This window comes from Ailuropoda melanoleuca, chromosome 6 (assembly GCF_002007445.2).
Source record: "Ailuropoda melanoleuca isolate Jingjing chromosome 6, ASM200744v2, whole genome shotgun sequence".
NCBI lineage: Eukaryota > Metazoa > Chordata > Mammalia > Carnivora > Ursidae > Ailuropoda > Ailuropoda melanoleuca.
Window position 1 is genome coordinate 116,271,833 of NC_048223.1, and position 17,888 is coordinate 116,289,720.

General features: G+C 49.1%; 1 protein-coding gene across 1 annotated transcript in view; it reads left to right on the plus strand.

Moving 5' to 3' along the window:
* The window catches only part of SLC18A2 (solute carrier family 18 member A2), a 43,411-nt gene that overhangs the window by 15,959 nt on the left and 9,564 nt on the right, over positions 1 to 17,888 (plus strand). The window contains exons 10-15 of the mRNA XM_034663627.1: positions 9,643 to 9,721; positions 9,904 to 9,955; positions 10,594 to 10,657; positions 10,898 to 11,053; positions 12,333 to 12,452; positions 12,588 to 12,721. Coding sequence (XP_034519518.1) covers positions 9,643 to 9,721; positions 9,904 to 9,955; positions 10,594 to 10,657; positions 10,898 to 11,053; positions 12,333 to 12,452; positions 12,588 to 12,721 — 605 coding nt within the window. The remainder of the gene's footprint in view (positions 1 to 9,642; positions 9,722 to 9,903; positions 9,956 to 10,593; positions 10,658 to 10,897; positions 11,054 to 12,332; positions 12,453 to 12,587; positions 12,722 to 17,888) is intronic.

Sequence of the window (17,888 nt, forward strand, 5' to 3'; positions counted from 1 at the left end):
ACTGGGGCAGGTGCTTCTGATTCTAGAACTTTTGTCCTTTGGGTGAGTCCTGTCATTGTAGCCCTGCCAAGCTGCGGGTACCAGGATGATAAAATGATAGTTTCTGTTTGACACTTGATGGGGTCTGTGCTTAGGGTAGCAATGCGGTTTGGTGTCTGTTTCAGTTCCAGTTTTGTGCGTGTGTGTGTTTTAAACATTCCTGATGGATACAGAATTAGCATAGAGGCATCAGACCTGGGCAGAAATGAGAGCTCAAAAATACATTTGGTGTCTCTCCATGTTTCTGAATTAGACTATGTTATGTTAAATGTATATTGACAGCAATAAAATTTATGTGAACGAGGGTAACCACAAGCAGGATTTAAGAGGATTAATTTTAACGTTTCTAATTTAGAAAATAATGCATACTTTATTATTTAAAAAACAGAATACACAGATCAGGGAAGTAAATCTTAAAATCTCATGTTCATCTTTTTCCTCCCAGCCCAGTCCTCCAGGATATTCATTTTTAATAGTTTTGTGTCTTTTTCTGTATTTGGTTCTGCATTTATCACCATGTGTGAGATGCTTAAAAGCCCAACCCAAGTGGAATCTTGCCAGTTGTATCACCATGTGACCTCTTGTTTGTTCATGTTTCCATGTCAGAATGGGTAGATTTAATTTTCAAAATTAATTAAATTAAAAATTTTACCAGTTACACATGTACTTAATGTTTAAGTTAAATAGCATTACTAGAATTATCATGAAAAATCCAGTAGTCTTTGCCCCTTACCTCCCCATCTCCAACCCCCTTCCTTAGATTTGATTACCTTCAAAGCTTTTGGTTGTTTCTTCTAATTTGGGTCCTAATATGTGGACCTGTTTTCTCAACTTCCGTTTTCCTAAAGCAGTTATAGTTTGTCGGTTAGATTGGCATTCAGTATTGACGTTATTGTGACTATGTAAATATCGTTCAAAGGAGAGCTATATAGAGTTTTGTGATTATTTCTTTTTACAAACTTTTGTTTTTCCTGGAGTTAGTTAGTCATTGCCATGTCTTTCCACTTTTAGTTTTCAGTGTAGCATTTATGAACATATTCCCAAGATCTCTGGCAGAAGTGAAAGGCCAAGTACACCAGGAAGCCTAACCTATTTGTGTTTTTGCTTGTTTGTGGACATTTGTCCCACCTTACTTTGTCTTGCTCTGGTCAAGACTTATTCACTAGGTCATCCTACGATTTCCTCTTCCAGTATCTGGGCATCTTTGCCTCTCTTCTGTTTCCTATATCCTTCTCTATATTCCTTTCTCTTGGTTTACTCTACTGTTGTGATGGAATATATCCTCTAGCTGCTTTCTGAGAGATGGTGCATAGCAGGTAAAGTTTTCAGAGATCCTACATATCAACAAACATCTTTATACTCATGTTTGGTTGACTTAGTCTATTTGGGTATATGATTCTTGGTTGGAAATTATTTTTCTTCAGTTTTGAGGCCACTGTCCTACTGCGCTCTAGTGTCCAGGGTTGCCGTTGAGGAGGCTCATGTCCTTCTCGTTCCTCATCCTGTGTAAGTGCTGGAAGGATCTCTTCCTCTCTGGGTTATGAGAGTCCATGGTGGTTTTTGCAGGGGGTCTGTTTTCTTCTACTCTATCTGGGCACTTGCTTGGTTAGCCTCTTTACTTGAGAAGCTCCTCCTATTAGTTCTGGGAAACAATTTTATATTATTTCTTTAATTAATCCTCTCCCCTACACCATTTTCTCTCTTTGCTATTACTCTTATTGGTTCAATGTTGGACCCTCTGTGTTTTATCCTTTTAATTTCTTGTCTTGCATTTTCTTATTTCCACTGGCTTTTTAAGATTTTATTCATTTGAGAGAGAGAGAGCGAGCATGCACAAACAAGCAGGGGGCAGAGGCAGAAGGAGAAGCAGACTCCCTGCTGAGCAGGGAACCCGACATGGGGCTTGATCCCAGAACCCAGAGATCATGACCTGAGCTGAAGGCAGAGGCTTAACCATCTGAGTCATCCAGGCGCCCCTACACTGATTTTTTTCATCTTCATCTTCTAAACTGTCCATTGAATTTTTATAATTGGTCTCTTCATATCTTAAATTTGAAGAGCCCTTTCATATTTACTCTAAGTGGTTTTGTATGTGTGGAGGGGCTGTTGAAATAACTCTTACCTTTTAGTAGGAAGACTTCCAGTCCCGTCCCATCTCAGCCTCTCGTGTTATCTCTGGTCTCCATGCTGCCTAGGGTTCCTGGGCCAATTGAGTTTAGTTTCTCTACAGAAGCTATCTCCTTCCAGGGTGAGCGATTGAGAGCTGGTGGGGGGGTGGGGTCCAAGTGCTCTTAAAACAGTCTTTCAGCACTCCTTCCAGTGGACAGGCTCAGCCTTACATTCACAGCACGTGGAGCTTCAGTTCCTGAATGTTCTGGGTTCCGAGGCACAAAAGCTGTTGCTTCTTGTTGGCTGCCCCTTGTGCAGGCTGAAGGTCCAGTGTTCTCTGCTGTGTCCATCACTGCTTTCCCTCCACTTCTTCCTCCCTCTCGCTGCATTTTCTCTTTTCTCCTTTTCTCTGTTTTTGGGCATTGAAGGGAGGGTGTGGGGTTTTCTTTTGTTCCTTTATTAAAATTTAAATGGAACTTGGAATGGGAATGGAGAAAAACCTATAGATTCAATCTGCCCTCTTTAGCTGGAAGCCCATCATTCATTTTAATGATTGGATATTGTTCTATTTTAAAGTTATACCATACATTTTCTGCCAGTTCCTATTGTTGGACATTTGGGTTAGTTCCAGTTTTTGCCATTTAGAAACCATACTGTAGCAAAATATTCTTATATGTATTCCTGTCCATGTTTGGAAATATATCTGTGTGAAAATTCCTGAAAGTTCAGTGGGCGTTCGATAATTAGTAACATTGCATTAACGTGAGTATTGTCCTTCTTTCCCGGTTGTGTATGTGAGGAGGTGTGTGGGGGTCTCATTTTGATTTATTTTTACAAATTCTTTGAGTGCAATTGAGCATCTTTTTATGTTTATTAACCATATTTATTTCCTCTATTGTGTATTTCTTATTGATGTACTGTGCCCTTTTTTTCTGTGGAGTTGTGTCCTTAATGATTTTAAATGTTCGTTGTATATTGATAGTAATCCTTTATCAGATGTTTCACAAATATTGCCTTTGTTTTGTTGTATGTCTTTTGAATTTATAAATGGTCCCCCCCCCCAGAACATTTAAGATGCCAGTAGTCAGGTTGGCCATCTGCCCCTTCACGTCCTTGTCATTTCAAGGGTAGCTCCTTTCCCATGTGGAGATTATTTTTTTCATCCATAGTTTCTCCTAATTCATGATTTGTTTTTTTACATGAGAATCTTGGATTTACGCGGACTTAATTGAGGCGCGTGGTTGTGTGAGAAGGATTTGGTGTTACTGTTTTCTGTAGGACCAGCCAGTTATCCCAAGGGTCCGCTCGATTTTTCCCACCTTTATCCTACTTGAAACGACTGTGTGTCCCTGGGTCGGTTTCTGGGTTCTCTTCTCTGTTCCATTTGTCGGCAGGAATTCCTGTGGCAACACCGTCCTGTTTGACTGCTAGAGTGTTAGGACGTTGGTGAGTATCTGGACGGCAGGTCCCTGCACGTGCACCTCTTCCTTTAAGAATTTATTGATTATCCTTCCTAGAGATCTATTTTCTTTCCATAGTTCTCTCAGCATCTAAATTGCCATCTTTGGATGGAGACTCTCTCTTCCAAGTGAAGCCGCTGTTTTTAAGTGCCCCCAGCCTTCCCGCAGGCAACGTTCTAGTCCCTGTGGGGTGGCTTCTTGCCAGACGCTCCCTGGTTTACACGGGTCCCTACCCCGGCCCTTCTAGGTACTGCACTGAATCCGTGTTCTTTCATCACATCCTTCCTTAAAAAGTCCCAAATTGCTTGGGGTGGGGCACGATGGGGAGGGACGGCTAATGGATGTGGGGCTTCTCTTTGGGGCGATAAAAGTAGTTTGGAAACTAAGCGTGCACAGGATCGCACGACCGTGGGATTCTACTGAAAACCCCTGACTGTACATGCTCGCCAACGGGGAGTTTTAGCGCACGTGATGTCACAAAACAAAATCAAAACCAAGCCCCGAACAGCGTCCTTCGGCGGACGAGGAAGGATTCTTGGAGCAAACCTAAGGCTCGTTCTTAGAAATTTCGCTCAGAACCTCCTGGCAAGGGAGACGCCAGAGGAAACCCAGAGGGTTTCAGAGGGAAGGGCTTTTTCTAACTGGGGGGTTAACGGAAAGCAGTTTTGCAAGAGATGAGGAGATGCTCTTCCTGTCTTGTTGCTGGTGCTGGCTTAGCACCCTGGGCGCCGTTTCTCCCCGGGGTGGTTTGGGCCTGCTTGGCGAGCGCTCTTGGGCTGAGACCCTTTGCGGGTGTTTCCGATGTCCGATGTCCCCCCGCGCCCCCCCCAACTGACTTCTTGTCCTGACTGACTGCGTCTTGGCCATGAGCAGGGCACCTCGGCTGCTCCGCCCTCTTCCTCCCCAGACCCAGCTTTCTTTATAAAGTCCTTAAAGTCCAGCAGAGGCCCTGGGCCTTCCGAGTTAGATAGCAGGCCACAGGCTGCCTCGATTTTATCAGGAGATCCTCTCACGGGGCTTATCTCCGAGGCCAGATGTTCACCGGCTGGCTCGCCGCTGCACCTTTCCACCGTGAGATCACTCCCTTCCCGCCTCAGACATAGACGTGGGTTTCTTCAATAGAATCTTGGGTTTCTTTAAAAGAATCCGAATCTGTCCCTGTTCCGCCGGGTCCTCCCCAGTGTGAGCCGGGCCCACCACCCGTGCGGGCTCTGCAGCTTGCGGTCCCCTTCTCCCAGAGCCCCTCAGGCCCCTCGGAGCCTTGGGGGGAGGAGGGCACCGTGGGGGGCATTGGAAGAAGGACTGAGGGTGGAGGTGAGGACCCGCCCCAGGAGGGGGCACGGCTGTTCTCGGGAGGCCCGGGCAGCCTCCCCTCCCTGCGCAAGGTCATGTGTGAGCTCGCGTCGGTCCAGTGTGCAAAGGGAAGCCCTTCTGGCCCTCTGCTTCCCTCAACATTTCTGGAAAAAGGCCGTAAGGTTTGAAGTCAAAGCAAAATTGTCTTGCCAGCTAATGGGTGATGGCTTTCGTTGAACGCTGCGTTTTGGGCCATAATTTTTAGAGGAGGTAGGTGGCGGCCCACCGATATTCCAGAGGGCTCCCTTGTGAGCCCATCCCCCAGACACCACTGCTGCTTGGGGGTGGCCCTGAGTGTGGGGTGGTGGGGAGAGAATCCTTTCATGGCATCGCTCTTTGCCTCAAGTCCGGGCTCAGATGACCTCCCCCTGACACTGAGAGGCTTAGGGACCCCATTCCTGGGGAGGCTTACAAACCCCAAAAGGGAACATAAGCTCCAGGGAGTGGGCTCCAGAGAAGAGTGGAGCCAGACTCTTTCCTCTGGTTCTCTAAGATGTGGTGGTGCGGCGTAGGACGGAGGATAGGATCCTTGTCTGCTTGGCAGTGGAACCACTGTACTCCCAGCCAGCCATGACCTCGAGGCATGTCCTGCCAGCCTGGCCGGGTGCCCAAGGACAAGAGGATTGTCCGTATGCTGTGGCTCCGGGATGTGGGGACTTCAGCCTCCTGAGCCTCCCTTAGGATAGGGCAAACTGGGACCATTGCCCCGTTTTGGCTCCGAATCAAGCCCTCGGGGACCTCAGGAATGGGTCATCCGGAGCTCGGGAGAAGCCCACGGACACATCCCCACCATCCCTTCTGGGGCTGCGTGTCCAGCATCGGCTCCTTGGGGGCTTCGTGGTGCGTTGACCCTCGTCCTCTTGTGCCTGTTGAGCCTGGGGTCAAAGCCAGGATTTCCATGAAAGCACAGGGGTGGGGGGATGATCCCCGTGGGTGAACTTTCTCGTAGGTGCAGGGACGAGGGAGGAGGTGCACCCCTGTAAAGAGAGCAGCGGCCCAGCCAAAGGAGAGGCTCCCTCGTGTGTCCCCCCGCACTGTGTGCCGTCCTGCCCGCCAACACATGTCTCCTTGGGAAGAGGTGGACAAAGACTTCTTGTCGCATTTGCAGGGGATATGGGTTTGGGGAGGGACAAAGTTGACCAGTGGGTGACAGATCCAGAAAGATCTCCCTGGGCACCAACGAAGGTCTGAAAGGGACAAGGAGGAATGCCTCTGGTGAGAACGTAGAGTCCTGCCCTAGGGTGGAAAACGCCCCTTGGAGGCTGGCAGGGACCGGGTGGGGATGCGGGTCGGTGCGCTGTGAGCCCCACGAGGGCTATGTGAGTGGCAGCTCCCCGGGTGCAGAGCAGGGGTGACTGCCTCTGGGGCCAGGCGTGACCCTGGGGCCAGACGGTGGAGCCAGCCCGGTGATTTGCTCGGTCCTTCCTCAGGAGCTAGTGGTCACGTGTTGTGCGACCAGCATGGGGCTGGGTAGGGTCAGTTCTGGGCGCCGTGTTTCAAGGTAGAGGAGTCACTTGAACTTGTGCTGAAAGGTAGTGGTAGATGCCCAGTCACTGGGAACGCCCCAGCGCCCTGCTGGTGGTTTGCTGGGAAAGCCAACCCATGGGCGGGATGCATTTTCTTGTGCTGTCGGTCGGGTGGGGGGAGGAGGTGGAAGGCTCTGGAATGCACACCAGCACCAGTGGGTGGAAGTGATGGGAAGCTTTGGGCTCCTTCAAGAGCTGTCTGGAAGAGGAGTGGGCTCCCAGCTCGGGTCTGTCTGAGCAAAGCAGGTGGTCTCCTCTCGGGACAGCAGGCAGGCTGCGGCGGGAGGCACGCTGAGGGTTCTAGGTTTCTCTGAGTCCCTAGAATGGCTTCTGTAGGTTGTGTGGTGCGGTGGGGGCCCCGGCAACGCAGGAGATGGTGAAGCCGTGGGCAGATCGGATCTCGGGGGCTTGGAGCCTGAGGTCCGAAGCTGGAAGTCCAGAAGAGAGGATTCCGGCTCCAGACCCCACCGCCGCCTTGCATTCCCAGGGGCCAGGCTGCTGGATCGGGGGGGGGGTGGGGGGCCCTGCCTTCAATGGACCGTGGCCTCCCTCCATACTTTTGGTTCTGGGAAGTCCGTGTCCTCCCACGGGATTTTTTTTTTTTTCTGAGTGCTCAGCCCTGCTCCGAGCACTGCCTGTGTGTCCCCCGGAGCTGGGCGGTGGGAACAGGCAGTGGTCCCCCTGCCGCTAGGAAGTTGGGGAAGGCCAGGCCGCCAGGGTGCCATGCCAGGACGGTGGAGCTCACAGGGAGGGACAGGGCAGGGGAATCAGACAGGGAGGGCTGCTTGCCCTTTGACCCTCAGAACCTTCCTGGGAGACGCGTGCTGTCGGAACGGTCTCTGTGTCTCCGCTCGCCCGTGTCGAGCTGTAGTGAACGCTGTGCTTCTTGCCTCACTTACATTGGGTGCGTTTTCCTGGAGAAGCGTGAACCGCAGTTCGCTGCCTGGGAGGATTTGCCGTCTCTGGAAAATCGGGTGTGTCTGTGCGCAGGTCCCTCGGGCGAGCTCAGCACCCCGCTCGCAAGTCAAGCAGGTGGCCGATGCACCGGGAAGCAGGGCTCGCGGTCAGGTTCTTTGCAGTCCACTTCCTTGGGCGCTGTCTGTGGACCGAGTTCAGCCCGAATGTGGGTTTGGTTGCTGCTTCAGTGTCCGTCTGCAGGGGCTTAATGTTTCAAAAAATGAGTTGCCGACATTTACAAATCCCGAGGTTTCATGTAAGAACCTCGAGTTCAGGCTTTTCTAGAAAAGTGGGATCTTCCCATCTGGGACCTCAATCCTCCAGAGCAGCGATTGGGAGGGAGAGCAGCTGCCTTCCTCGAGGGGATCTAGGCACCCCCACCTCCATTTTCCTTTTGTTTCTCTGACACTGAGGCCCAGTGTTGGTGGCTCTCTATCACGGCACCCGTGGTGTTATTCATTTTATACTTTTTTTCATTCCTTCATTTACCGCCTCCCCGAACCCCATAGATACTCATCCTGAGACCAAGGCCCTCATGATTTCTTGTCTCCAGACTGACTCGACTCCGTTGTGTTCAAGGTTAGGCTTAATTACCAGCTGCTCTGGGGAGCTCCTGGGTTCCAGAGCACAGTGTTCGTACCTTTGTCACGTCCCTAACGTAGCCACGTCCCAGTTCAGATGTCACCTGATTCCTTCCTTTGAAGACGTGCTCATGGCGACCAGAGCCGTGTGTGGTCATTGTCTCTGGTGTAGCCCTGAGCCGGACCCGTGCTATCAGTCGTGTTTGCTCAATCTGATTACACCCAACAATCATTTGGCTGCCCGTATGACAAGTGTGACGACAATGGTTTCCTGGAACACGAACGTGAGATTGCTCTTTATTATTTCCCAGATCACCAGGCCTGGGATGATTTGGTTTTGGATTTTGCTCCTGGACCTAATCTTTGTGCTGGAAGGCTCAGCCTCTCGGGAGGGCTCGATGCCTTGCATTCGTGCTTAGAGAGGTGCAGGGAGAGGCTGCTGTACCCTTGAAGGGGCAAGACCCCGCTTGTCTGAGCGCTGCTGAGCTGCCGGAACAAGAAAGGTCCCAGGCCCCATGCGTTTCGGGGGCCTACCTGCTGGCTGTCCAGTATCTGTTGTACACGTCTAGCTTGTGCAGTCTTGGGACCAAGCACAGAGCAACATTCACCATGAGTGGGCAAGGCTTAGAATCAAATCTGGTATAACTGAGTCCAAGGAGAACACTAAAAGTATGACTAGTTTGAAAAGCCATCCTTCGAGAAGACATTGTCTCTTGTCCTGATAACAGATGCGGACCACACAGAGCTGATGTGGACAGATCCCCAGCAGCCAGGCAGGCGGGACTCGGGGAGGCTTTCTGTTCAATGCACAGATGACGTGCAAGGTGACCACCGCCACCCGCAGCTGGAAATTGGGACAGGCTTGGCCCGGGGATGCAGGTCTCTGGGAGGGCGTCGAACCTCGGATGTGTCAATGTCCATCACGTGACTCGGCCACAAAAAAAAAAGACCACATGGACATTAATTTTTTTAGACCTGGAAAAATGTTCATAAAGCTTGTTGAAAGAAGCAGAACGTAGAACAATAGTATAAACCCCCGTTTTGTTTGTTTTTTTCTTAAAATCCCATGCACACGCATTTACGTGTATATGAACTGTGTGTATGAACTTACAGGAGATCACCATGCTCGTTCTCTGAATGGTGGGGTTTGGGATGATTTTAACTTTTTTCGTTGGCCCTTAATATGCCTCAGTTTTTTTGATGACTGTGCCTGCCTTCCTTCCGCAGTAAAGTAACAAAGGGGTGAGGCTGGTGGCGGGGGGTGCCGTTGTTCACGGCTTGTGCGGGGTCACAGGGGCCCCCTCCCACGACGGGAGCTGCCCGTGTCGGGCCGTGCGTGCAACCCCTCCACCCCCCCAGCACAGATGGAGGCGAGATGGAGCTGTTGATAGGGGAATGCATCTCATTTGTGGAGTGTCTCAGCCGCTTTGTGGGGACGGATCAGGCCTGTGGGGTCCAGCCTGGATCCGTCAGCCACCGGATATTAGCTGCTCGGTGCGGGCCTCAGGGCTTCTCCCCTCGGTTCTAATCACCATCGTGGTGTCTGACAATTATTACTTTTTCTAACACTTGACTGATAATCAATACTGATAAGGTGTCCTTTTTATAAATTTACAGGCATTGCTTTCTTGCCAGCTAGCATCTCTTATCTCATTGGAACCAATATTTTTGGGATGCTCGCACACAAAATGGGGAGGTAAGATGAAAGGCGAACAGTGCTCGCTCTGTTAGAATAATGTAGCTCTTTGAAGCAAATTCTACGTGTTTCTGCCTTAGTCATTACAAGCAATTGTTTTGATTTCTATTGAAAATTTGGCCTGGGGGGAAAATCAGAATGATCATTTATTAAAGGTGTTTTTTTTTTTTTTCTTTTGGTAGGTGGCTTTGCGCTCTTCTAGGAATGATAATTGTTGGAATCAGCATTTTATGTGTGAGTAAAAGATGATATTTGACAAGTGGCAATGGTCTGTAAATAAAACTTTTGCTTTGGGCCAGAATCCCCAGGAAACTTCTATAGTCGTTTAAATTTTGTTGATCGTTGATTTGATGACATATTCCATTTTCCTCTAATTTGTTATCATCTTAAACCTTTTGGACAAGATCCCCCAAGGAATATACTTTCATTTTATGTCAGTTGGAGGTTAGTCTGTCTTGTTGCATAGTGTATATGTCACTACCCACCCCATCATCTTAAACATTACAGTGTCTTTAAACTCTTTCAGACACCTAGCTTCAAGATGTTTTTCTAGAATAAAACACCTTCTACCAATGGCCAGTATCTGCCGCGAGCGAGGCCTTCTGGTCCTTGTCAGAAATGGAATATGGTCCAGGCTGATCTCAACTCAGCAGTTAGTGCATTTTTCCTTGGTGGTCGCAAAACCCATTTTGTCTTCAACTTTTAAAGACTTGGAGGTCCTGGTTCTCCCCAAACCCTCCCCCCTCCTTCCTCCCATTTCCTTCAGAAGGAAACCTGCACACCAGGCCAGAGAAAACATGTCTTTAGGATTTTCCCAGAAGATTTACAGTTGGATATCGTGATTCTAGTGTAATATTTATTTCCTCTTACAGATTCCTTTTGCAAAAAACATTTATGGACTCATAGCTCCCAACTTTGGAGTTGGTTTTGCAATTGGTAAGTCACCTAACCTTATGCCTCAATTTAAAACTTTGTTTTCCCCATGACTAAGAAAGATTTCGTCTTATTGGGGCAGACTGTAGTTCCTCGACCTAAAATTTCCGGAAGCTTGAGAGGAGGCTGTGGGCGGCCAAGCTCGAGTACAGCCTGTCGATTATCTACAGATAGGTTCCTGCTTCTACGTACTAGTCATTAATTTCCCGAACACCAGGATGTTTAAAAGCCTGATATTTACAGAAGCAAACGGACACTCCGTTGCTGCCCTTGGGCAAACAGGAGAATCCGTCACTCAGAGCGCGTTTGTTTGGGCTCAAGTCTGCGCACGGACCTGCTGCTGGGAACCTGGGGGCAGAGACCTCACATGCATTTTTTATAAGGTTTGGTACAGAAAAGGTGAGCTGAGGTATCGATCACCACCATGCTGTGGGACTTCTCACTGGCAGAGGGGACGAGCCTTTGTAATGTGAGGAACGGTCACCATCTCGTGAACATTTTCCATAAATAGTATACATTTGTTTCTCCTTTGTAATATACAGACGGGGCTTAATAAAAGTAAATGCTAAATCTATCCCAGCCTAAAGGCAAGAATTGAATCTTTGGTACCGTGGAAAGAGAGAAGGGAGCCTCTGCGGACTCCCCAGGCCCCGTTAGGTTTGTCCTCACACAGCACCTCACGGCGTCAGGGACAACTGTCATTCGTGTTTCAACTCTTCGCGGCCCATCCAGCTCTTCTGTCCCCTTTGTTCACCCCATGACCCCAGCACCCTGCACATGTTAGGGGATCGACAAATACTCGTTGAGTGAAAGAAACGTCCCGCCCCTTCGTGCTGCTAGTACTTGGCAGGGAGGGAGCTCACATCGGAGCCCCCCGCTGGAGGGGTCCACGGATCCGGCCTCACTGTAGCCGATCGTGATCTGCACCATTTTATGATGGGGAAGGCATGTTCGGAGAGATAAGGAATGGCCGTGCTCACCCCGCCGGGGGCTTGAGCCCAGGACTCTGCACACATGTTCGCTCTTTATGCCACCTGTCCCTGTGCTGAAGGAACAAGAGATTCTAATACTGGCCTTGGTGGTGGTGTGTGTTTGTTTGAGCCCCAAATGAGCAGACCTCTTTTAGTCTCTTCCCCGAGCAGGGCAGGGGGGCCCCTCAGACAGCTTCCCTGATACTTTCCAACTTCTTATGGTTTGTGCGTGAGGCTAGGGTGTGTGGATGGGGATGGGGGGGTGTGAGGCTTGTAGGTGTGCTCCCCGGGTGAGGGCTAGGGGCCAGTGGACCGGAAGGGATTTAATCTGGGAAGCACCAGCTGGAAGCAGGTGAGGGGCCCACACAGCCAGTAGGCAGCACCTGACTGGGTGTGAAGCCTGGTCTGTGAGTCACCAGAGGACTGGGAGCCCTCCCTTGGAAGATGGGCCCTTCAGACCATGGAGGAAGGTGAGGTAAGGTGGAAAACAGGCAAAGGTGGCCTGGGTTCCGGTCCCAGCCTCAGCGATCTGCAGTCTGTCTTCAGTGATGGGTATGCCTTGGGCAGCCTGCTTTGAGACTCAGAGGTGGTGATGACCACTGGGGAAGAGCTAGTGGGGTTGTGAGGTTAGGACACAGTCCCTGATACTCCCCACATTTTTGAGTCACATCCGTTTTCCATAGACCATGTTCCCTGACTGTCCATAGGAATGGTGGATTCGTCCATGATGCCCATCATGGGCTACCTGGTCGACCTGCGGCACGTGTCTGTCTACGGGAGCGTGTATGCCATTGCAGACGTAGCATTCTGTATGGGATATGCCATAGGTGAGGATGCTGGCTTTTCAGAACAGCCTGTTAGCTTAATGCACGATCATGCTGATTGCAAATTATTTAAACTTTTATATCTTTCCGTCTGAGACATCTGGAGAGAGGTTGATCTAATTCTCTGTTTCCTGAAAGGTCCTTCTGCTGGTGGGGCCATCGCAAAGGCAGTCGGATTTCCATGGCTCATGACCATCATTGGGATAATTGATATTGTTTTTGCTCCTCTCTGCTTTTTTCTTCGAAGTCCGCCTGCCAAGGAAGAAAAAATGGTAAGAAAATTTTAAGACGTAGTCAAGTGTTTCTTGATCATTTTAGCATGGTCTTCTGGATAGTTTCTTCATGGCTTAGTTTATAAAATATATTTCTGCTCCTTTTGGGCAGAACTCCCCAAACATAAATGGTAAAGAGTTCCTTTTGAGTTTATACCACATGGGCCATATCTCTTTTACTATATCAAGCATTTTGTTTATAAATGTGAAGAATGACATGATTTTCGTACATAGGTTAGCAGTCTGTACAGCTCTTTTGTTAAGCAGACATGGGGTAGTTCAATGTAATTTACTTCAGTTCTTGAAAATCTTGAACATAATTTTTTCGCCTCCTGCGCCGGGTCCTAAACCGCGCAGCTTTCAGCGATAGCGTTTTAGTCCTTACTGCCGAAGATTCTGGAGACAGTTTTGGTGTAGATAAGAGTGTTTGGAAAACTCTCGTATACGTATGTCTGAGCACATGGGATCACGTGTCACCTTCAAGTTCGCAGTTTCATAACCAAAATCATAACCAGATGAAAGATATAGAATTGAGCATAAGGTGTTCCTCCTCTGAACAAATTCGCTTATTGATTCTAAACTTGAGTTTTGAAATGCATTAGTCACGTTAACCCGACAGCCTTCATACCTGGTGGTGGATTAAACCCTCACACGGTGACAGAAACTCGTCCAACTGGATGATCGGTAGGGGAAGAAAGGGATAAAGAAAAGGGGGGTAATCAGAAGGGGGAATGAAACATGAGAGACTATGGACTCTGAGAAACAAACTGAAGACTTCAGAGGGGAGGGGGTGGGGGATTGGGATAGACCGGTGCTGGGTAGTAAGGAGGACACGTATTGCATGGTGCACTGGGTGTTATACGCAACTAATGAAGCATCGAACTTTACATCGGAATCCGGGGATGTACTGTGTGGTGATTAACATAATATAATAAAAAAAATCATTAATAAAAAAAAAAAAACTCGTCCAACTGGAAGAAGAGTGGTTTGGATTAAGAATGAATGAGATAACCCAGGCAGGGAGGGACAGTATTTTTGTGATTCTGAGTGGCTCTGAGGTTCCCTGGCGACGTTCTCTTGGGGGTACTTCCAGAAGTTCTTTCTGACGGGTGAACTGAAATGGGTCTTGATGCTCTGGCATTTCTCTAACTGCCCTCTTATGATTTTCCCCGAAGAGTGGGTTTAAGAACAGACACAGACTCTAAAGCTAGGCTGTGTGCAGCCTTTATTTGTTTGGCGCATTCTTTGTATTCATTAATTCCTTCAATATATTTAAAAAAACATATTCAGCATTGAGCATCGGTCTATGCCCTTTATTGTTCAGGAAGTAACGAGGTCATTTTGAATCCCTCACGACCCGTTCAGCAGAAAGGAAAGGAGTGGAAGGTGTTGTGGAACTCCCCTGATGGAAGCCACCCTTTCTTTCCTTCCCCTCGCCCCCAGTTCTGAACAACCGTAGCACTTTATCGATCGTCCGACCTGGCTCCCGGCCTGACCCCCGCACAGGGCCTTGAAACGCCCGCCTCGGGGTCAGAAACTTCTCAGTGCAACGACTTAACTCATTCTGTTGCCACCGTAACAATTTGATGAAGGCTGAAGGAAGGTTACTCCCGACCCTTTTTGACCAAAAAAACAGCCAAATCCCCTACAGTTGCTCCTGTCATGGGGGCGGCTGCTTAAGCTTCTTGGGAGATAGTGAAGGGCTGGCGTGGCCTGGGAGCCACACTGTCGCATGGGAAATGACAGCGTCTGCCTCACTGGCTGGCTGGGAGGATTTGGAGGAGAATCCCACATGGTGCTTAGCCCCGGGCTTAGCACACAGTCAATGCTCAATAAGTGTGTTACTGTTTCCAGGACCCCCCACACTTCTTTCTTGATTTTACCAAACGCTCTGATTTACTGCCCGCTCAGAGGTCCCCTGGTAGCCTCCCTTTGTCCCCTGTGGGTGGTGAGCCCTTCCTTTGGCTGCTGAGACCCCGGGACTGCTGAATGGGGTCCCTAGCCAAGCCGTGGACGTCAGCGGCTGCCGTGTTATCTGTGTGTGGGCAGCAGCGTGATGGTTAATCTGAGGTGTCGGAGGAAATGAGCGAGGTCCGAGGATGAGCGGGGCGTTCAGCCCACCCACCGGCCCCCACCGTGGGGTCCACATGGCGCCCGGCGGGAGGCAGGCCCCCCAGTGCCTCTTCTCTTCCCTCATGTAAATCCGTGCTTTAGTTCACTTAAAAAAGCCGAGGGACGTGGAAGAGACAATCTTGCGGGGCAAAGCAACAGGATCGCAGGCTTCCAGAAAGCCACTTTCACCGTTAAAATGTCAAAATCCTTAATCCATGCCTAGCAAGAGGAATCATTAAACACTTGAGAAAACGCACATCTCACTGCCCGTAATTGCTGCCCATCATTGAAGGTATCACACTGGATTCCACCTGCCTAGTGGGACGGGAACCTTTGAGGGTGACTGACAGCTGCGGCCTGCTCCCGGAGCCCGCAGAGCGGGAAGAAACCTGATGATCGGGGGAGCGAGGCCGGGACAGCAGTGTGCCGCGGGGGAGACGGAATTGATTTCTGCCAGCTTGAGAAAATCCCATACTGACCAGCGCAGGCGTTCAGGATGTGCGCTTACCAAATGCAGGGGGACAGGAGACCCGGAATAAGGCCTATAAACCGTAGCACATAATTCCTGTATTAGGCGGCATTCTGATAATGAGGTGTTGGGACTTCAGCTGTTTTGTTTGGAAGGATTGAATGCTGTGTTCATGGGTCCCCAACTGTAGACACATGACCTAGTATGTGAGCCTTGAGTGTTTCTTCTGTTTGGTGTTCGGTGTACTGGATTTCCTTCTCGGTTTCTTTCCTTTTTTCTTTCTTTCCTTTCTTCCTTCCTTTCCTTCCTTTCTTCCTTCTTTCCTTTCCTCCCTTTCTCTTTCTCTCTTCTTTTCTCTCCTCACCCCTCCTTTCCTTTCCTCATCCCTCCTCACCTCATCCCTTCTCTCCTTGACCCTCTCCTCCCCTCTCCTCTCCCATAATCAGCACAGGTGGAGAAAAAGTCCTGTTTGTCACTCAGGTCCCTCTGCAAGTAGAAGAAATAGCCGCTCTGCCACGTGAGGACAACTGTGTTTTAGTTACATGACAATGACAGGCAGCCCGACTCTCAAAATGTCTGGTTGAGAATAGCTGTGTGCTGGTATGGATATTTTTTCAGATTGAAGAATTATTTCTAGAGATAGGGCACGTGTCTGACATCTTACTCCTGACGTCTCTCGTTGTGGCCCGGACTGGAAAGTAGGCGCTGAGATTGCAGTCTTTTCCCGAGCGATTCTCGGCTGCCTCAGTTGTCCTAGCGCGTCCTTCCGGCTACTCTGCTTCCTGGATGCAGGGGCCAGGCAAAGACCTGCCTGTCATCATCTGTTTAGAGAAATGTGTCCCTTTGCAGGGCATTTACATAATGGACATGTAAATCACTAATCTTTTTTGGTATCTCTCGAAATCTCCAAGCCTGGAAGGCTTACCCTTCAGTGCTTTTCCTGTCTCATGTCCAGGCTGTGCGTTTAATTTATATACTTCATTTGATCCAACAAGCCTTTTACCCCTTCGGAGAGCCTCGCTCTGCTCTGTGAGAGGAAGCCAGGAGTGTGGCAGGGGTTCAACTCTCAGTAACTGGGCTCTGCTGTGAATTCAGACACCCTCCTCTTTCCTCTCTCGTCTTCAGTGGAGAGTCGGACTCGCCTTGTTCCCCAGCAGAGCTGACTTCAGTTACCTGGCGGGTCCCTGAGCCTCGCTCTCTGTGGCCCCTACGCACTTGACTTACCCACTATATCCTGTTCTCCCCTCTCTGTCCCTGGCACCTTGCGAATATTACAGATACCGTCTGGCTTATTTGATCACGTATAACTTGTTGTAAGAGCAGAACTGTTGCACAGTCTTTCAAAAGAGGCTCAGAAGCCAGTAAGCTAGGTTCTAAAAGCTATGAAACAGTATNGGAAGAACCAGGATTTTAAATCACATAGTTTTTGTCCAAAGGCTGAGGTTAAATGCCCCCCACTTTTGCAGTCTTCCCATCCTTTGGACATTTGACAGATTCTCTGCTGGTCCATGGTTAAACCACTTTTGAGCTGGAGCTCAGGGGATGGGGCTCTTTAAAACTCCAGGGTCGTTGCCCCCTCACACAGATCTTGACACTGATTCCCATGCATGTGTCTTGGCCTAGACTCTCTTTCTGTCTGGAATTCCCTTTCCCTTATGTTACCTCAATGACTCCTCTTCATTTGTTGTAATTCCACAGCTATTACGTCTCCATGAAGGCGACTGTCTAGTGTGGGCCACTCAGAAGCAGACCCTGGTGCCAGCAATCGCAAGTATTTACCTGGGAGGTAGTTCCAGGGAACACTTTTGGGGGAGCTGGGAAATGTGACAGGCAAGGGAAGGCGGGTGATACAGGAAGTATGATTTGTCAGGCAGCTGCTGTGGGCAACTGGAGCTCAGTCTCACTGGGAACTTCTGGGAGATGATGGAGAACAGGTTGATGGGCTTTGGTCAGTGTGTGGGGATACTGCCTGGGGCATTAGTCCTCTAGCACTTTTCTGTGCCAGCAGTGGATGTAATCCGATGCTGGTGTTGGTAGTTTGTAGGTGAATAAGTAGGCACTGGGTTAGAAGGGCCAAGGGGGATAAGGGCAGCATCTACCATAGCTGCCATGATGTTCTTTCCTCCCCCAGCCTTCTGGGTGGGCTTGTGCCCCTGCCCTGGGCTCTCCATGGCCTTATGCCTTGTTTGATCTGTTTGCTTGTCTAGCACTCCACCTTCCATACCAGACTCCCATACCACACTCACTTAGTATCAAAGGCTCTTCCTTCTTGATTTCTCTAGCACACAACCTACTGTCTGGCATGCAACATATTTTCATAAATATACGAGGGCTGACAAAATTTGGCCCATATTATGACAAATCTGAAAAAAATCTCCTAACTCTTGATTCAGAAACTTTAATTTATGGAGGAATGCACTTGAATAATTAAAAGAAAAAATATTTTATAAAAGCTGCAGAAACAAAGAACAAATTATTTTATGCAATTTAGAAAATCATCCAGAAGAAATTGGAATCATAACAAGAAAACAGAAGAGACGGAAAAAATAATCAATACCCATAAGGCTCAGAAGCAAAATGAGGTAA